The sequence below is a fragment of the Megachile rotundata genome, chromosome 16, assembly GCF_050947335.1.
Source record: "Megachile rotundata isolate GNS110a chromosome 16, iyMegRotu1, whole genome shotgun sequence".
Taxonomy (NCBI): Eukaryota; Metazoa; Arthropoda; class Insecta; order Hymenoptera; family Megachilidae; genus Megachile; species Megachile rotundata.
This window is the reverse complement of record NC_134998.1, coordinates 8,504,489-8,524,854: the sequence shown is the minus strand read 5'-3', so window position 1 is coordinate 8,524,854 and position 20,366 is coordinate 8,504,489. Positions and strand designations below refer to the sequence as shown.

At 29.7% G+C, this 20,366-nt stretch overlaps 4 protein-coding genes and 1 long non-coding RNA gene across 18 annotated transcripts; 2 read left to right on the top strand and 3 right to left on the bottom strand.

Annotated features, from left to right (window-relative positions):
* The first annotated feature begins 13 nt into the window (after window positions 1-13).
* LOC100883967 (dolichyl-diphosphooligosaccharide--protein glycosyltransferase subunit TUSC3) lies at window positions 14-2,320 on the top strand. 2 transcript variants are annotated; one of them, XM_076540948.1, is made up of 8 exons: window positions 14-348; window positions 574-752; window positions 823-940; window positions 1,006-1,146; window positions 1,218-1,358; window positions 1,442-1,592; window positions 1,692-1,857; window positions 2,034-2,320. In XM_076540948.1, the coding sequence occupies exons 1-8, from the start codon at window positions 268-270 to the stop codon at window positions 2,041-2,043; spliced, it is 987 nt and encodes a 328-aa protein (XP_076397063.1). In that variant the 5' UTR covers window positions 14-267; the 3' UTR covers window positions 2,044-2,320. The 2 variants fall into 2 exon arrangements, with proteins under 2 accessions (XP_076397063.1, XP_003706497.2); XM_003706449.3 differs by having other exon boundaries at window positions 18-348; window positions 2,058-2,320.
* Window positions 2,321-2,403: 83 nt separating this feature from the next.
* Rep (Rab escort protein) lies at window positions 2,404-8,233 on the bottom strand. 3 transcript variants are annotated; one of them, XM_003706426.3, is made up of 12 exons: window positions 8,084-8,232; window positions 7,926-7,983; window positions 7,772-7,838; window positions 6,931-7,125; window positions 6,687-6,867; window positions 6,289-6,526; window positions 5,673-5,895; window positions 5,381-5,587; window positions 5,165-5,289; window positions 4,930-5,090; window positions 4,447-4,623; window positions 2,404-4,326 (listed from the first exon to the last, which is right to left on the bottom strand). In XM_003706426.3, exons 2-12 carry the CDS (start codon window positions 7,972-7,974, stop codon window positions 4,159-4,161), a joined length of 1,791 nt encoding a protein of 596 aa, XP_003706474.1. In that variant the 5' UTR covers window positions 7,975-7,983; window positions 8,084-8,232; the 3' UTR covers window positions 2,404-4,158. The 3 variants fall into 3 exon arrangements, with proteins under 3 accessions (XP_003706474.1, XP_012148060.1, XP_076397043.1); XM_012292670.2 differs by having other exon boundaries at window positions 7,926-8,008; window positions 8,084-8,220; XM_076540928.1 differs by lacking the exon at window positions 4,447-4,623 and having other exon boundaries at window positions 8,084-8,233.
* Window positions 8,234-8,387: 154 nt separating this feature from the next.
* On the top strand, window positions 8,388-19,236 carry LOC143263894 (uncharacterized). Of its 5 annotated transcripts, none has more exons than XM_076540943.1 (7): window positions 8,388-8,630; window positions 15,238-15,447; window positions 15,557-15,788; window positions 15,891-16,159; window positions 16,238-16,573; window positions 16,645-16,865; window positions 17,105-19,236. In XM_076540943.1, the coding sequence occupies exons 2-7, from the start codon at window positions 15,272-15,274 to the stop codon at window positions 17,368-17,370; spliced, it is 1,500 nt and encodes a 499-aa protein (XP_076397058.1). In that variant the 5' UTR covers window positions 8,388-8,630; window positions 15,238-15,271; the 3' UTR covers window positions 17,371-19,236. The 5 variants fall into 5 exon arrangements, with proteins under 5 accessions (XP_076397058.1, XP_012148073.1, XP_076397057.1 ...); XM_012292683.2 differs by having other exon boundaries at window positions 15,215-15,447; XM_076540942.1 differs by lacking the exon at window positions 8,388-8,630 and adding an exon at window positions 13,720-14,925.
* Window positions 8,818-12,298, bottom strand: LOC100883859 (lipase 3). Of its 4 annotated transcripts, XM_012292677.2 has the most exons (8): window positions 12,028-12,298; window positions 11,127-11,412; window positions 10,938-11,010; window positions 10,613-10,774; window positions 10,050-10,279; window positions 9,668-9,914; window positions 9,330-9,579; window positions 8,818-9,222 (listed from the first exon to the last, which is right to left on the bottom strand). In XM_012292677.2, exons 3-8 carry the CDS (start codon window positions 10,977-10,979, stop codon window positions 8,927-8,929), a joined length of 1,227 nt encoding a protein of 408 aa, XP_012148067.2. In that variant the 5' UTR covers window positions 10,980-11,010; window positions 11,127-11,412; window positions 12,028-12,298; the 3' UTR covers window positions 8,818-8,926. The 4 variants fall into 4 exon arrangements, with proteins under 4 accessions (XP_012148067.2, XP_012148063.2, XP_012148065.2 ...); XM_012292673.2 differs by having other exon boundaries at window positions 10,938-11,412; window positions 12,028-12,297; XM_012292675.2 differs by having other exon boundaries at window positions 10,938-11,141; window positions 12,028-12,297.
* On the bottom strand, window positions 16,372-20,244 carry LOC143265977 (uncharacterized). 4 transcript variants are annotated; one of them, XR_013040827.1, is made up of 3 exons: window positions 20,089-20,244; window positions 17,670-17,767; window positions 16,372-17,303 (listed from the first exon to the last, which is right to left on the bottom strand). It is a non-coding gene; the product is annotated as an uncharacterized LOC143265977 (long non-coding RNA). The 4 variants fall into 4 exon arrangements; XR_013040826.1 differs by lacking the exon at window positions 20,089-20,244 and adding an exon at window positions 19,570-19,678; XR_013040829.1 differs by lacking the exon at window positions 20,089-20,244 and adding an exon at window positions 18,691-18,831.
* Between the last annotated feature and the right edge of the window lie 122 nt (window positions 20,245-20,366).

The window sequence follows — 20,366 nt, the reverse complement described above, 5'->3', positions numbered from 1 at the left end:
AAGTACCGGCGAATGGAATACATTTTTTATGCTGATAATTTGCTATTTCTTCGATTAGATCAACAATTCTGATACCCTAAATGATAAGTTTGTTCGAAATAACTTATTAAGATTTCGATATTATTGACATATTCGTAAATCACGGTATCACTGTTTTGCGATGCCACGTTGTATCACACAGACCAATAGGCTTTCTACTTTTTCGGCACAGCTGTAGTTGTTCCCAGTAGAAAATAGGTTGTAATATGTTACTTTACAACAGGAACAATGGATTGTAAAAACTTCTTTATATGTTTAACATTTATTTTAAGTTTAAATTATGTCTGCTGTCAGTACCGAGTAAAAAACGTAAGAATCCATTTCTTTTTGGAATACCTGTCATGAATGCTAAAATGTTGAATGAAATGTTTGGATTTGATAAAATGCATATGTTGGAATATATTTTTGATAACATAACTTAACAAGCAATGTTTACCAATTCAGCATATATAAATATTTCTAATCACAATAATTAAAAGCAAAAATATATATATCTTTATTTTCTGTTTAACATAAAATGATAATATGTTTTAGACTCAAGGTTCTTCGTTATCTGATCGAGTACAACAATTAACAGAGCTAGCTCTGACGAGACCCGTAATCAAATTCAATGGCGCAAGATTCAAAGAATATGTTAAAACTATGCCAAGAAATTATTCTGTCATCGTTATGTTCACTGCAATGGCACCTCAAAGACAGTGCCAGATATGCAGGTAAATTCAATATTAACATATTTTTAATATCCATCACATTTAATTCTAATTGTTATTTATATTTTATCAGGCATGCAAACGATGAATTTGTCATAGTAGCAAATTCATTTCGATATTTACAAGCTCATTCTAAAAAATTATTCTTTGCATCCGTGGATTTTGATGAAGGATCAGATGTGTTTCAAATGGTAGGTATAACATATTTAATTATCTATCTATAAAATGTATATTGTTGAAACTTAAAATTGTACAGATGCGGTTAAACACTGCACCAGTGTACATGCACTTCCCACCAAAAGGAAAACCAAAGCCTGCTGATACCATGGATATTCAAAGAGTTGGATTTGGAGCAGAAGCAATTGCAAAGTGGATATCCGAACGTACTGATATTCAGGTATCCATACACCCAAGTATTTTATAGTTGAAAACCAAAATTGTTAATAATATTGTTAAAATATATTTCAGATTAGAGTATTTAGACCTCCTAATTACTCTGGCACAGTAGCAATAATAATGTTGCTAATACTTATTGGAGGATTCTTGTACCTTAGGCGTAATAACTTAGACTTTATTTATAATAAAACAGTGTGGGGACTTGGAGCATTGGTAACGATTATTTGACAAATATTATAAGTTCATGTATTAATATTTCGTGTAAGTAACTTCTTCTAAAATGGTTTCATTCATAGTTCTTTACGCTTACAATGATTTCTGGTCAAATGTGGAATCACATCAGAGGACCTCCATTCATACATAAATCTGCCAGTGGGAATGTAGCTTACATACATAGCTCATCTCAAGGCCAGTTTATTCTAGAAACGTATATTGTTATGGTGTTGTGTATCCTTTTCACAAAAAAGTACTGATTCAAATTTGCAGTGTGGGCTATTGTAATTAGTAACTGGTATACTGGTATTTTCCTTAATAAAATGTAATTAGATGGAGCAGTGGTTTTAGGTATGATTTTAATGATCGAAGCAGCATCACGCAAAGATGACGTGAAAAAGAGGCGGATATTTGCTATTATAGGGGCAGGTTTAGTTGCTATTTTCTTTAGCCTGTTGTTATCAATATTTAGGAACAAAGCGCAAGGTTACCCATACAGGTATGGAAATTCAAAATAAAGTTTTTCTTATAATTAATAAGATGTAATTACCATAGTGAAGTATACTAGTATATTCATAAGGCTATCCTGTAATATATCTCTAAACCTTTAATGAGTATAGTAGTATACTTCATTTGTTTGCTATTGTTGAGAACTATTATTACATCGTGTCTCAGTGAGGAATAACTTGTTTGTTTCAGCTTGCTGTTCAAGTAGACTTGAAAATCTTTGAAATTATTAATCTTATATTTATCAATTGTATATAGTACAAAAAAAGACTTCTGCTGTCTGTCACAATTAAAAATTGTATTATAAAAGAGAAATCTCACTTACTGTCAGAAGTGTTATAGAGTGACTACAGTTGGCATTTATATATAATATAAAAGAAATGAATGTTTAAAATTCTGTTTTTCAATGCACGTTACTTGAAATATGAAAAATATATATATATATGATACTATAATGCAACATGTTTTTTTTTTAATTCACTTAAATCGTTAAAATTATGTAAATAATTTAATAGGGCAGAGAGAAATAAATGATTGGTTTTTAATTTATATCAGTTTAATGTATTTCAATGCTGAATACGGTGTATTATCAGTTAAATGCAAATAAATGCGCGCACATCAAAGCAATAATGGCAAGAAAACGATATCGACTTTGACATTCAAGCCATTCTACGAACAATGTGTCTAAAAGTTTTCATAGATGTGAGTGAAACTAGCCGATAGCATCTCTTTTCTCTTTTTTTTTTTCAAAACAATAATACAATCAGTGAAATATGTTTTATTTAAAGATCAAACATTGAATGTAAGTGAAAAGAAATCGAAATAAATAAATAAATAGTAGTGCGTAGCGGTATTAAGTATTAAATAAAACTGGTGAATATAAAAGTATATAATGATATAAAACTGATAATATATTGTATAAAAATTATTTTAGAATGATCAAAAAAAAAAACAAAAAAATTCATAAAAACGTGTAACAAAAAATGCGTGATGTTAGCAAATATAAAAATTAATAACACATAATTAAGTAACTAGCGAAATAACTTACAAATACAAATAAATAGTCGAGGAACGATTAGTTTTTCACGGTGTAAATTTGTTCTTATACTAACAGTATATAACGAATAAACTATGCTATGTAATACAATGCATAATAAATACACTAACGATATATAATACTAAATGGTTAATGATATTAACCATTCGATAAAAGGCATTACAATAGTTTTTTATATTATTGATGTATAATAGAGTAACACAGAATGATGTACACGTGTCTTTGCATATACAATATAAAATCAATCAGAATTTTATTAATATATTATAACCACTGAATTCTCAAAAATTTGGTAATTCATAAAATATAATCAATATTACGTAGGCCTTAATTATCTCCACTATGTTAAAACTCAATCACGACAGGAAATAATAAATTTGAAATTAATTTTAAACTTAATTCGAGATGATTAAGAGATTAATTTACAAAAACTACCTACTTAATTCAGTCAAAATTCTACGTTTAGTAGTAATTTTAATCTCTTATATATTATAAAGCTACATTTCGCTTCCTCAAAGTTCAACACAAATCCAAAATTTGACCAAAAAAAGAAAGAAAAGCGAATGCTTTCGGCCAATTGGTCCATAATTCAATAAAAGAGCGAGTGTAATGCAGACTTCAGCGCTAGTCTATTGGAATGTTATTCGAAAAATTTACGAGCAATTTTTTAAATATTCGACGAAACAAAATTTCTTGCTGAAGAGACAATTTCATCTACAAAAACTGCTAGACAAAAGAATATCTCGATCATTTATCTCGTAATAAATAAACTTATATCTTATAATATTATTTAAATAACCATTTAGATAAACATTTTGACTGTCACGATATTTATTACTGCATAATGCATAAATTTCCACAAAATCGCTCATTTTATATCCAGTTTGTGGAAAACTATTACACAATTATGAATAACTTTACTAAGTACTTGAGCGTACAAGTACTAGAAAGAACTAAGTGTATCTAAGAAACTTATTAAGAGCGAAATCACTGGTGACAGAATATTCTATGATTTCAACGTAACAGTCAAAGTGTTAAAATTATTTACTATAATATTTATCACTGTTTACTTATATAAATGATAATTCATCTTCGTAAAAATTAGTTCGTCAATTATTCGGATAAAAATTCTCCAATTTTCAAAGAAAAATGCGCGAAGAACTTCGAATAGAAAAAGGTGTGCGGCTAACGGAATTGGCCTGTATTTTTCAAGATGAAAAGATGGAAAAAGATATCTTAATCCTCTTTCTCAGCCTTCTCAATATCCTGTTTTTCTTCAGCCTCTGTATCACCTTCAAACTTCGGTCCTGGTGCTTCTTCACCTTCAAGTACGATCTCTTCTGGATCCGGTGCGCGAGGAAGAAAATCTTCTTCGGGATACATTGACTTGAAGATGCTCTTTGCCTTGAAAAATTAGAATATTTTATAACAAAAAATCATGCAAAAATTCTTATAAAATAATTCTTTAGTTGCCACTTCAACAATACTATTATTAAATTCTAGCGATAATTAAATAAGCTGAACCTGGTTGACAGCAAAATCAAAATCAAGTTCCAAATCTGGACCAGAGCAAAGATGAAGATTAGTTGGCGCAGAATCCTTTAATTTAATGTCACTCGCAGGTAGATTTAGGTACAATGACCACAAAACCTGAGGCTTTGTACTCTCAGCAGGTTCTTCCTTGTTGTTTTCTTCACCCTCCTATAAATTTCTTTTATTTTTCAATTTGAATATAATTTCCGTGATGAATGTTTAAAACAATTCATAATCAGTTTCTATTTAAAATAAAAACAGTCGAATGAAAGAAACTTACAAAACGAAATTACGACCTGGATGAGAGCTTTTTAGACAAAATTAAGTTTAAAATATATGCAGATAACAAAGGTAGGTTTTAACACAAAAATGGTTTTAAAAATATATAGCTATTAGCATGAAATTTATATCCAACATATATCTAACTAATTAATTATCACTGTAAAGGGAAAACAATTATACAAAAAGACATACCTGAATGTGTCTTTTATCTGGAGAAACAGTCTGCGTATGGCTATGAATAGATGAACGGGTAGCCAATGGATCAAGTGGCTCTGCTTTTAAAAACTTATTAACTGCATAGCTTAAATCTTCTTTCGCATTTGTTGTTCGTTTGCATGTCATATGAACCACGACTGTTTCAAACAAAATAACATATTTAAAATGATCAAAAAGATGTACTAAAAAATTATAGAAATATACCACATACAGAGTCCTTGAGGACAAGCATTTGTAGATGGTCCTAATTCAATCACCGTAACAGGTTCTTGATCAGGTTCTTCTGGAGGATAATATAAAAGTGTTAAGTTCTCTTTTTCACCTTGCATAATTGACCTAAAACAAACGTCATTATAATTTTATTTTATCGCATAATTTACACCGTGTTCGCATAACTAGAATTTGTTTGATTGCTTTTTATTGTTACCTGTCAGTTATAAAAATTCCACGCGATATTCGTTGTTCTCCTTCAGAAGCAACAATTTCTGGCGGCAAATGACCTTGACCAACAATCAGATGTTCTAAACTTATTCTTTGTTTGCCGCTAATAATAGCTTTGCACTTGTCCTTATTTATTATTACGCCATCAAGCTGCCTCTTTAAACAGTAGACACCTCCAAATACTGCACATAATCTGTAAATAATAATAATAATCAATTTATGCCAATAACAATACTAATCATTGTAAAAAAGTAATTCAACAGCTATGATAACTTTACCTACAGAAGCACTGAGGCAATTCACCACTACCATACATAGGCCAAAGAAAAGGTGTATTTCCATATCGTCCAAGACTATTCAGAAAATGCTTTGTACGATTTACACCATCCCTACAGGAAGTCTTTTCAGTGGCCATAGCAATTGCTTGAACAACATAATGCTGCACGATTGGTGTCAAATTTTTTGTGTTTAAATACTCTAAAAAGGTCTTGTCACGGAATCCTATTAATGTATCACATCAATGAATTGTAATGCTGAATTTAGTCAATCTTGCTATGTGTTATACTTTATATACTGTTAAATCTTAACGTTATATCTGCAGCTAACATTATGTTTCATGTTGCTACATTAATACATAGATAATTTTACATTGTCCTAAAGTCTTAAGTTCATATTTCTATTAAAATCACGTTTAATAAAATGTAACTGTGACACTGAGAAATGTATAAGAAGTTTATCACATTGACAAATCAAGTCATCATATTAAAACCCCCTTAAAATTACAAAAGTAACAAGAAAACAACAAATGGTAAAGTAACAGTAAGATTACAAAACAACATTATATTACAAGTTATGTACAATAATAAAAGATTCGATAACAAAGTCAATAGTTACCATCAAATTCTGGACTATCAGCGCCTTGCTCCATGCATGAAGTGAGCAATTGCATTAGCATTCTTTTTTCGACAACGCTAACAGTTTTATTTGCAAATACATCAGCTCTTGAGCAAGGTACTTGCGTTAATTTTCCATCCATAAATGTTGCTACTCTTGACACAGCACGAAATTCCGCGTAACGAGCAATGTTACTAGAAATCAAGAGCTCAACTAGTTCACCACGTGCAAATAGCAACTGTTACAAAAAAATCGGAGTTATCGATTTAAACATTACAATGTAGCAATAGTTAATAGCAATGTCAAGTTCAAAGAGATATATTTATTTTTCTATTGCAACATCTTAATTGATATTGGCATTTTCTGGATTTGACACAAAGTTGCTAATATTTTTGTACCTTTGGTGCCAGATCAATATTAAATTTTCTGTATTCGTTGCTTATACGATCTATGCTCCACTGTTTTACATTCTCTTTCTTTTCAATTTTATCATCATCTACTTTTTCATCGCCACTACCACTGTTATCTCCATTATCAGTCTGAGTATCTTTTGAAGAAACTACTGGTAAATCTACTTCACTGCAATAAAACAAATAATTAAGTTTCGAATTTAAATAAACAACACAAATTATCTGAACTTACTTTGAAATAAACCAAGTTTGTTCAATATTTTCAACAGTAGAATATTGATTACTAGCTTCTAAAAACTGTTCTTCAGGTTTTAAATCTAGATTAAATGCATTTTTGGCATTACTTCCAGAAACTTTCAAATCATCTATCCATTTCTGCAGACCATCAAAATTAAATGTTGCCCATAAGCCTCCATAATATTCATTACTGCAATAACAATGGTTTTAATCAAGATCATTTGTTCTAAATTTCTGATGTAAACTTACTGATTTTTAAGGACAACAAAATTAATACATTGATAATATAAAATATCTTTTACATGTAATATATGTGTAAAGAATAGTATATGACATAAGATAAATTTATCATTCTATGTGACCATCTGATTAACAAGTATAAGTGATATTAGTATACAAGTATTAATTAATTGATGAAATACCCTCATTATGTAATTCCATAACAAGTGACTATATAAAAATCAACTACATAATACATGGCAATATAAAGAGTGGCAATACAACAAATGGTAATGTAACATGTGATGATATAATACAGAATAATAAGGTAGGTATATATGTTCAAATGTAGTAGTTGATACAATAGTAATTTAACAAAAATTATAATTAATGTATTAACAAATGTTGCATAAAAATAGATAAAAAATAGTTTTCTTATTCTTATAATATTTTTTAATTTACAATCAAATTACAATTAAAAGATATCGACTATATTGAAAGCAATATACTTAGAAAAAAAAAGGTCAGCAAAAAATGGAAAAAACAATACAAGTAAAAGAGAAACCGGCTACGTTGCGAGAGCACCGCGCATACGCAAGAAACAGAGCCCAATATACCTGTCTAAGTGAAGAACTTTTTTCCCAATTCTACTTGCTGCTGCTGCAACAATGGATTCCGTCATACCTGTAAAATTATCAAATTCATTATATCTAAGTCACGAAATGAAAAAGTGGTCAAAATAAATGATACATATGTTGCAAAAATCAATACCTGTCCCTACAACAACGACATCGTATTCATTTGGCAGATAGTCCTCCATGGCTTCCAGCTGTAAATTACGACAGACTAAAAGACTTCGAGCACAAACAGTTTTGAAATTCAATGATAAAACAACTTAAAAATCATTTCTAAAAGATTTCGTATATTACATTCAGTGAAGGGCCACTCCTGTTTCTCTCGCGCCCTGAATTTTCACCGTTTCTGAACAGTCTCGAAACGCCACTTTGACAGAACAGAACGCTATAAGCTGGAACTGCACTTAAACCTGATTCGTCTAGGTTTAGAACGCTTTCAGACTAGCCACAAAGTGTGGCACGATGAACGCGCCACACTTGTCGCTATTTTGTAGTGTGGTGAACCACATCGTGATGGCGCTTTAATCACCATACGTACGAAATGTGTAAGACAATGCTCTAGAGTCTAGACTACCGTAGACCTAGTGAATGGCACGAGAACGAATTGATGGGAACGAAGTTTCATAGGTTGCAAATAATGTGCATTTTTGAAAGTAAAAGAAAAAATTAACACGTCTAAGATAAGAATTCGTCAGTAGTTATGATAGCTATTGAATTTATCTGTAAATTATGTGGCAGTGAATGCTCCAAATCTGCATTATACACGTCATTTATATATTGTAACATCACATTTACTAAACAGCCAAGAAAGAAGAACGAGAAATTGTCCCTGTTGTACTAGGTATAGTCATTATTTGTAAAAAATTTTACAATTGCTTTAATATTAATTTCAAAATTCTCTTCTAATGCTATTAAAATGCGAGTAACATTTTATATTAAGAGTAAATACAGATCCAAGTTTGTCATGATCTTGCAGGACTACAAAAATTCAAACTTAGCACTAAAGTCATAATAAAAAGATCAAAAAGTGGTGGAAAAAATATATTTAATTAAACTATTGCTCCTTTGAGTATTATCCTTCACTTTACATTTACAATAATAATAAAATTAAAAATAAACAACTTTATAATAGTTTTTTTATTTAAGTTTCTTTAAAACTGCGATGATGGGATTATAGATCAATGATTTAACATCTCTACCCCATAAATAATCTACATGGTTAAATTTTGGATAGCTGATTTTCCATGTTCCTATAACATTTGGTAGTCTATCCGTCAGCTTTTTGACATCTGCAGGATCTGTTAAAAAATCATGATCACTATAAAACATTGCAACTGGAACTTTTATTTTTTCAAGATCATATTTTGGCGGTTGTGTTGATCCATAAATTTTTAAATTTTCTGTTGGCCCATAATCAAATTTACGAAAAGCTCCTGTTTGAAAGAAAATAGTAATTAAACATACATGATTCTGTATAAGATTTTCATTATACGAATTTTACAAGTTAGGAAACATAAATGAAAAAGATTTAAAAAATCACCTGACAATATACTTTGGCTATAATGAATAATCTGCTTAGCAGAAGCACCAGCTGGAAAATGTCCTAAAATCAGTGGCAGCATAGATTTATCTAGCTGGTCACTACCAAATCCAGCAATTAAAGAGAACCAGCACACACAGAAACCTTTAGTAAAACGGTCTGGAGCATTCCTAATTAAGGTTCCCAAAGCTTGTGCTTGTAATTTGTTGCGTGGAAACCACTGATGTAGATTACAGTAAGAAGATCCCCACTAAAACATACTTACTATAGATATTTGACGTTTATTGTTAGTAAGACTTTGTTCTCTAAATATTTATTTTACATATTTAGAAACACACCTCCAGTAATCCATAAAAATGAACAACTAATTTAAGCAAAGGACTTCTCTGATTTGAGAGAAATGCTACTGGTGCCAAACTAACCATTCCTTTAATTTTCCGATTATATTCAGGTTTTTCACTGATCATTACATAAAATGCAGTGGTACCCTGGCTATAACCCATGTAATAGAGTTCTGTATGTCCAGTATGTTCTAAAATATAGTCTATTGTTGCTGGTAAATCATAATAGCCAATTTCATGCCAACTAAAAGATTATTGAATTATTCACCTGCTAATTAATATAATTATTTCCTTACATATTCATTTATGTATCTTACATTTAGTATCACACTATAATAATTTCAATAATTTTGTTGAATAATTATAAAACTATAATTACCTGAAATTCCAGAATTCTCTGTCCCTAGTTGTATACTGCTTGTGTTTTCTGGAATATGCATTACCCCTTGCATTTCCCAACCAAACATCATAATTATCGTCACACAAAAGATATGCTAAAGCTTTTCCTGGACCCAATAATACCCAGTCAGCTGAACTTGATAGGAGTCCATGATGAATAAGAATTGGTACTCGTTTGTTTATATTATGTGTGATATCATAACTTGAATGCTAAATATTAGATACTTACTTTACTTTAATCTCGACAGAAAGTTTATTATACTATAATTTAATCTAATTTGAATGTCTTTTAACTCTTTCACTACGTTACAGTTTGCTGCAAAAATTATAAAAACATTTAAGCTTACCAAATTACATGATATACCACAGAAATAGAAGCTACTATAAATTATAAATTAGAATGAATAATAAATTAATTGGAAAACAAGAACCTTACTATTAATATTTAAATGTGGCATTTGATACTAATCGTTAGTAGAGAAAGAGTTAAATTACTTTTTGATTTTATAGTTATCTTATTTATTTATTTTATTATTATTTTACCTTTATTATGTTATCATTTAAAATATTTTCATTTTCATTAAAGTCATGGGAATGCTCATATGGTTTCTCAGGGAGAACCCTATGTACACTTAAACAATATCCATCTTCTGTCCAAATGTGATGTGTTTCGGGTATATAATTATGTGACGCAATTAGTTCTGGCTAATACAAACAAAATTTTATTATTTTATGATGTTGACACTGACATAAAAACAATTCATTAAAACTTAGAAGGTATTTAAACGAATTTTAAAAAATGTAGTACTAACAATAATTGTAATTAGAGCACAAGTTACAGCTATTAAAAAAAAATAAAAAAGCTTACTGTTGTCATATGAGTCTCATCCTGGTTGGCCACTGAGGTCATTATATGAACAGCAAATGGAAGAAACTAGTTTCTGCAACGAAAATTACGTCCAACTTTCACCACAAGACACTTTCTTTTTTTGTTACCTGTTACCCTTTTATACTTGAAATATGTGTCAAATAAAAAAATTGTTTTATTTCGTCACACCTTATGAACAGCACCCTATAAATTTCGAAAGATCGAGAAATATCGAAACAATTTTCTGTTATTCAATTTTTTAAAGTATAATTGACGAAGCTAGAAGAAACGCAGCTCGAACTGATAAACAAAATAACTCATGCTCATGAATAACACGTTGTTATTGAATATATTAAAAACACAGAATTATCAATTTATCTTGAAAGCCGCGCACACAGAACAAATGAAGGCATCAATGGGACTATAGATATTCGCACAACTACATGCAAATGTAGATGGATCTGCCATCTATTAGCTGTAATTACAAGTTTGAAGTCGTGTGAGTAAACCACTTGCGTAGATGGATATATAATATTTACAAAAAAATATGTATTACTACATGGCCATTTCAGAGTAAAATTTGCACCGGAAATTATCAAGAACACGTTTCACAAGTGAAATTGTACTGAGCTACAAAGTATGCTTATTAGGGACATCACCCAATTGATACACACTGATTTTGATGAAATTTTTATATGTTATAGAACTCGAAAAAATATTTGACACGTATTTTTTTTTATCAGCAAACATCCACTCTGAAGTGGTGAAAATAACCCTTAAAGTTTGGGTTGAAAAAACTATTTTCGTAAATATCTCGGGAACTATGAGGCCTAGACAAAAAATTCAAAGTGTAAATTTTTCTGTTTTAGAAGGCCAGTAATATAGCGTAAGTGGATTTTTGTAAAATTTATTTGTTCAAAAAATATATTAAAAATTAACATAAATTTGCAAATTTTTTTAATAGAACGTTGTACCATTTTGATCAAATTTCACATACATAAACTATGGGTTCAAAGAAAAAATACGGATAAATTGGAATTTTTAATTTCACTCGTGGAAAAAATATTACTGTCGTTGAAGTTATACGTACATTTTATACCTTCCGTTCGGTTCACGATTGACTTGTGTACATAGTATTCTGGCAATTGTATTATATTATATTTTTTGTACTAATTTATTTAAAAAAAGAATTTAGGGGTCGATAAGTGCCTCTATAAAAATATGGGCCAGAGTAAGATATCCTATGTGTTCCGCGTTCTGGGCGCATACTGGTGACCGTGTGCGACGCACGGAAGATCTAAACGCGTAAATTGTATTTTTGTGAAGCGTAATATCTTCATAATATTGTAGAATACATGCAATTAAAGAAATTGCATCTGTCGATTAAGAATTACCTCACGATTGTAAAATGTATATTGTTAGGTTGGGTAACTTTGGAAATATCAGTTTTGTTATCATTTTATAATTTTTTTTAATTTTGATAAGAAATATCATTTCGCCAAATAAAACTTTGACAGTTTTAAGCATAAAAAAAAACGCTACTGCATTAATACAACCTCGTGATGTATATGGTTATAAAATATGGAAAAATTTCGCGCAAGAAATATCAAATCCTATACCTACATTAGACTTACAAACTAACCTATAGGCATGCGACCGTACGGTTGCATCAGTAGCAGACCGGAATATTTTGATAATCCCGGTGACTTTAGTTTCAATCAAATTAAAGCTACGTCACTTTTACAAAATATGCGCTGACAAATACTGATATCCGTTTCGATTTTATAATACATAACACCACTACATCTTTTACATTTACTACCATTTATATTACATTTCAAAATAAAAGACATAATTTTCAAAATTATAAAAAAATTATAATTTCTGTGTTACTATATATTTTACAATCGCGAGGCAATTCTTAATGAACAGATGTAATTCCTTTAATTGTATATACTCTACATTATTATGAAGATATTACGCTTCACAGAAATACAATTTACGCGTTAAGATTTTCCGTGCGTCGAATACTACCACCAGTACGCGCCCAGAACGCGGAACAAATAGGATATCTGACTCGGGCCCCATATTTTTATAGATGCACTTATCGACCCCTAAATTCTTTTTTTAAATAAATTAATACAAAACATATGATATAATACAATTGCCAGAATACTATGTATAGAAGTCAATCGTGAACCGAACGGAGGGTATAAAATGTACGTATAACTTCAACGACAGTAATATTTTTTCCACGAGCGAAATTAAAAATTCCAATTTATCCGTATTTTTTCTTTGGACCCATAGTTTATCTATGTGAAATTTGATGAAAATGGTACAACGTTTTATTAAAAAAATTTGCAAATTTATGTTAATTTTTAACATATTTTTTGAACAAATAAATTTTTCAAAAATCCACTTACGTCATATTATTGGCCTTCTAAAACAGAAAAATTTGCACTTTGAATTTTTTGTCTAGGCCTCATAGTTTCTGAGATATTTACGAAAACAGTTTTTTCAACCCCAACTTTAAGGGTTATTTTCACCACTTCAGAGTGGATGTTTGCCGATAAAAAAAAATACCAAAAAATATCAATTGGATGATGTCCCTTGTTAGTTACGCGGGACAAAGTTTCCTAACTATTTGAAATTGAATATTTGAAAATTAAAAAATTTTAGAATTTTGAAACCTGAGATTTTTCAAATTTAGGCACTTAAAAATTTGGAAATTCAAAATTTAGATATTTCGGAATGTGAAAATTTGAAGATTTCGTGTTTTAAAAATTATAAAATTTTCAAATATTCGAATTACGTCGACGTCAGAAACAATATAAGAGCGCATGCGCGTTGCCCTTGGTTACTAAACATGTTTTAACCAATCAAAGTTGATATGCGCAAACCTAGCGAAAATTCGTCATATGATGAGCATAATTTCTCGTTGAACGAAGCTAAAAAATATTCAATACATGCACGTAACCTTGTTGTGTAATCCTACATATACATATATTAATAAATTTTTTGCATTCACCCTTAAAAAATTTTGTCGAAGCATATGTATTTTATACAGGAAACCAGTGATCGATTTGCAATGTGTCTCGCCTAACCTATTTACCATAATATCTTGTTTGTTTCCGATAATAGAATAAAATATCAGAAACAAACAATTTCATATCGAGGGGCAAATATTGCGAGCAAAAAATTTGCTTCGGAATTATATCTTTTGAGACTTGAAGGTCACCAAAGTTTTTATAAATACCGCTATGTATTTTTAGCATTATAACATAATAACTGAAGTTAAAACTAATTTAATGCCCTTTAAATAATTTAAAATGCAGAAAGCTCAACTTTAGTGACCTACTTACTGTAAACAAATATTTTCCCATAATAATTTTAATTTGATGTCATATAATTATGGCATAATATTCATTTACGAAGTTGGATAGAAAAATCGACGCTACTACCGATTTGATAAATCGAAAAATGCTACGAAATCGAAATATCATTAAGATCGATAATTTCGATTAATCGATTGTTCAGAAAAAGGTAGTGGAATAGTAGTGTGCGGTGGTTCACAAGGGTATTGTGAATTTCAACTAATAGAGAAACTAAAGCGAAGTAAAAGTTAAAGATGATCGATCACGTGTGATTCGATCAGAAAACATTAGTAGGAACCCGATTTTCATAAAGTAATGCCAAGTATATAGTAACGAATTCAGCCAAATGGGTGAAAAACTGCGTCATCACTGACGGATTCTCCCGAAACTGGGACAAAGTGCAGTGTACTCTGGCATTGCGCTTTACCGGAATCTCACTCCATGTCCTAGTACCCTCCCCTCTCTTTCTTCACTCTCTCACTCTCTCTTCTTCTTTTTCTATCTCTCCCTCTCATTTTCTCTCTTCCTTTTTCTCTTCTCTCCTTCTTCTCTTTCTTGCTCTCAGGCTTGACCAATCGTCTCGTCATCCCCGAACCCTGGATCGAAATTGACAGGTAAACATCAAGATTTTCGAAATTTTTATTAAATTGCTCGTAATCCGAATAATTTTCTCTCCATAATATTTCTCACCATTTATTTTATCTAGATTTTACCATTTCATTATCAGTATTGCTGCTTTATTAAGCACTATATATTAAAAAGTTCTGTAGAAGTAGATATACTGTATTTTTCTTCCTAAATACCTTTTAATATTCTATATATGTTATCACAATTTATTGCAAGTAAAGCAAGTTGTAGTGTGAGGAAAAGAAGAGATTAAATTGTTGGTTTTTAATATCGTAGGTAATCAATAACGAATGGTGCAGGTTGAACGACAGAGTGTTTGGAGGGTTCGATACCATGTCAGATGGGGTTGATGCTGGCGGCGGGGAAAACGAGGTAGATTCCCATTCCTGTTCTCACACTGATGTTGGAGAGTCGTCAAACACAAGAGAAGAGGAGAATTTAGACCCAGACAATGAGGCAGCCTTAAACACCAATTATGATAGCAGTGATGGTGCTGTGCCTGCTTTTAGGTCTGTCGTCTTCATGTAATTGATTTTTTCAAATTTAAAAAGTTGCAGTAAACATTTAGATAATCAAGATTTTAAATAGCATATCAAAGGATCCATAACATGTGGACAGGTGTGAAAGGTGTGAAAACTATGAGACTATAAATAAAACAGCATTTTGTGCTCATCAAGACCAATGTTTGGCTAGTGCTGAGCCAGGGGAAAGTGCAGAAAATATAGAAGCTGTTGAAAATGATGGGGATGGAGAAGAAAGTCATCCTGGAATTCGTTCTCATAGAAAAATGTTTGAATGTGATGTTTGCAATATGCAGTTCTCAAATGGAGCTAACATGAGGCGGCACAAAGTATTAATTACATTCTATTTAAGTCATAATATCAACAATTTTCAAAATTAAATTATTCTATAAATATAAGTTATTATAAGATAAATGTAAATTTAATTATAGATGAGACATACTGGTGTAAAACCGTATGAATGTCGTGTGTGCCAAAAAAGATTTTTTCGCAAGGATCATTTGGCAGAACACTTCACAACTCATTCTAAAACTCTGCCATATCATTGTCCAATTTGTAACCGAGGTTTCCAAAGACAAATTGCGATGAGAGCCCATTTTCAGAATGAACATGTTGGTCAACATGACATGGTTAAATCTTGCCCTTTGTGCAATTATCGTGCAGCAACTATGAAGTGCCTCAGGTTACACTTTTTTAATAGGTTAATATTTCATTAATTCAATACTGTTACATTTTTATGATAAGCTAATTACATTTAATTGAATAATTATCGTTTTAGACATGGAATAGATTTAGATAATCCAGGACCAAACAGTTCAAGTTCATTAATGAACAGTTGTACTCCAGGTGAAGCTATGCCTTCTGCGCCTCTTTCAGACAGTGGAGATAGTACTGGAAATCGTTCAGCAGACAATGCAACGCCGCCAATGCATTTTCTGACACCTCACATAGAAATATCAATTCCTTATCCGGAACAAACTCCAAATCAACGAAATCCAAGTCCTGCTCCGCTAAACGGAGATAGCCCAAATAGTCCTCAAAGTGCAGATAGTAACAGTAATGCACCAAGTAGTAGTCATCACCAGTTACCTATTAACAGTAGTGGCATTCACAGGTATGAAAGATGTTTAACAAGTCAAAATTAATCTATTTTTAATTCAGTCTCATCTAGCTTTCTAATTAAAGGAATCTTAGCGGAAACGAAGATACGATTACGCCTTCTATTTCACTAATTCCTATTAAGCAAGAACCAAACAGCAATGGAACAGAAGAAAACGGAGCAACATCCAGCAACCTTCCACTACCATCATTGATCAAAGTTTCTCCATTAAAGTCCCTTCTTCGAGATGATTTACGACGCAAACTTTCATCTGGTTCTGGAAATAATAACAACAACAATAATAATGGTAATTCAACTGTTTTATTATACAAATTACTGCTGCCGTCAATAAGTTTATACGTTTATTTATAAACGTTGATTTATGTTTATTAATATTTTACCACTTAAATGTTGGATTTAGATGAGTCTATATAAAATATAAATTTGACAATTTTTTACTTTGTTACTGATAACTTTACTTCAGTTGACACTTGTATAAACATTTTTTATAATAATTTTTTATTTGTATAATTCATACAAGTGTAGATTCAATTCATTTTGTAATAGGTAATAACACTTCAAATTCAAATTCCCATTCAAGAGGAGAACCTCCTAGTTCAACGAGGCCCGATCAACGAAGCAATGGGCTTCAATGTACTCATTGTAAAATTACTTTCCCTGATCAAACACTGTATTTTCTGCATAAGGGGTGTCATAGTGAAAGTAATCCTTGGAAATGCAACATCTGTGGAGAACAATGTTGCAATTTGTACCAATTTAATTCACATCTGCTAAGCAAAAGTCATCAGTAGTAAAAACAAAAATAACGTTCTTTATAGAGTCGTAGAATCTCGATTATTTAAATATTTATTAAATAGTATAAACGAATTTAATATGATTCATAATAAAGAATACTAAAAGCTTGAACCAAAAAGAAATACATTTTATAAAGTACAAACAAAAGTATTTGTATTTGAACGTTTGGATCAATGTTTTTAATTATTTAGTATCTGCGTCGATAGATACATCTCGATTTATGTTAAAAATCAAATAATCGAGATTCAAGGACTGATATTGAGATCTGGAAGAAGTTGTGCCTTCACCAAAATACCTTTGCCAACATTCGCATTCGTCCAAATCGTGCTAATTTATGATGGTATGAACAATCCGTCCATGGGGCTTTATTAAAACGTATTCCAGAAGCTCTATCTATAATTTTAAACCTAGTTGTGTATACTTAGATTTAAAACAAAAAAATAAAAAGTGAATACCAATTCTTTTTGCACGCCGTCTTATGTTTGACACTTTTGTAAAATTGGTCATTAAATTTTATATATATATAATATATATCACTTATTTTATTACATTTAAATGAATGTGAATAAATAGTTATTAATTTAATATGAAAAAAAGATAATTAATATTCTATTGTATACAAATTAGATTTCGATCATTAATTTATTATTATGGTGCAAAAAAAGAATCGGGTTATATGTATCGTTATATATAAATATTAATATATAAATAGAAGGTGATAGCTGAATATTGTATCAGCTTAAGAAATATTTTATATAGAAATATTTGTACAAAGAAGTATTAAATCTAAAAAAAATACATAAAGAAGTTATGTTATATTTCAGAGGTATATATTAATACCAGAACGAATTGTTACACGACTATTCAAATTAAATTTTATAAAAGTATTTATGATTCACGATTTAAAACAGAATTCTATATAAAACTAAAAATTAGGAAAAAGCAAAAAATGAGATGGGATTAGAATTTAAAATTAAATAGAAGTTAAATCAATATTAGCTTTAATACAAATTAGTACAAGAAATTCATTTTTTTGTGAAGTAACAAAATATGATTTTCCACTCTAGTGTTTATATAAAAATGTTATGTATATACATTTATATAAAATACCCAATTTGTGCCCAGATTTACATACGTTATTGCTTCTGAAAATTATATACAAAAGTATATTGAAATAAAGGCATGTCTACAAAGTGAATCATATTTAGTACTATGTTAAAAGTATAAAAGATAACAAAGTGTGGCCGGTTATGCAGTTAAATTGGGTATTTTGTATATATTTTATTTTAAACAAATATAACTAGAGATGTACGCACGGAAACTGTTGTCAATGGTTGTAATTATTTAAAAATCGTTCCATAAATTGTGTAGTATTTAAAACAACTATTATATTATTATGATATTATTATTATTATTGTATTGTTTATTAACACATAAGTTATTTATTGTTACTTTGCATTCCAATGTGCTAGATTTTAAATACGTCCGATTCTTGACAACGTTCTTCTATTTTTTCTTTCCTTTTTTTTTTCATTTTTCTATCTTATCTTTCGTCTACAGTATTTGACAGTTTGAAAAATTAAAATTTTTCAAACTAATTATTTTTGTTATCAAATAAAGCTCTAATTAATTAAAATCAACTAAGGTTACAGAAGAAACGTTTATTTCAATAACATAATATTAAACTTTAACTATTTTTAATGCATTAAGGAAAACACAGACCAACTAAGAAATTATTAATTAATAGTAGTTGATTGTTAATTATGAAATAAGCTGTATGAAACAAAGAAGTTTAAATTAACATTGTCAAAGCACAAATTTCTTTAACACCTTATATAAATACACCCACTATAAAATTAAAATATGAAAGATGTTTTTTTTTTTAATGTAAAAATAAAAGAAACGTAATGAGCCATATGCTAGGTTGTCAAAGAATACTGTTTTTAACAACAAATATGTCCTAATATTATAGCAAAAATCTTAGAACAAAAAAGTAATTGTTTCAATCATACACTAATTCCATTATAAATACAGTAGATATGAATTCATTTTAAATAAAACTAATAAAATAAAGATATATAATAAATGATGTATTTTTAATTAAATGACACTTGTAATTAATATAATTTGCGACTTTTAGAGAAATGGTTCATTTTTCTATTAAATTATTTTAGAATGAAAGTTTATAAAAATACCATTGCTTCCATTTGAAATTGATAACTTGATAAATGTTAATATTAACTTTTTTGTACAAAAATTGGACCAAGGAGTCGGGTTCTCGATTCCCTTGTACCGGTACTGCATGTATATAATCCTATATAAATATAGATATGTATAGGCATAGTATATAGGTCCATGTTGTGAACTGTGGATTCATCGACAAAAGCGTGCGCAATATTATACATGGTGATAAATTATTGAGTATTATTTGTAACACCTGTTGTCGTTTGTTGACTTTTCGATTGAATCCAACTACTGTCTCTGATTTTAAACAGATTTTAAAAGACTTGTGTAAAAAATTCAAATCTGAATCATGATGCAAAGAGGTAATTAAGCATTTTTAGTAAAAGCACAGTAAACTTTCCTTTCCCATTATTATTTTTATTAAATATTGAAATATTAATCGATTTTTAGAACAGAGAATACAAAAGCCTGTTAGTACAGATTAATATTATTAATTTCTTTGTTAAATATATAAATAGTTTAATAAATACGCCATTTTGAAATGTGACTTTGACATTTTGTTTTATGTTTCTTGCTTTCTTTTTGTCCTTTTTCTAACATTGTTGATCTAAACACAAGGTTATGATTTAAATTCATTTATAAAGATAAATATAAATTTATATAACAACGAATTTGTAAGTTGCAGAAAATGCAATTCTATTAATTTTTCTCTCAATTTACTGTTTCAGAAGTATTAAATAAATTTAGAAACTTGTGTTATAGTTTATATAATGTGTAGGAAATGATAACTTCAATGCATAATATATAT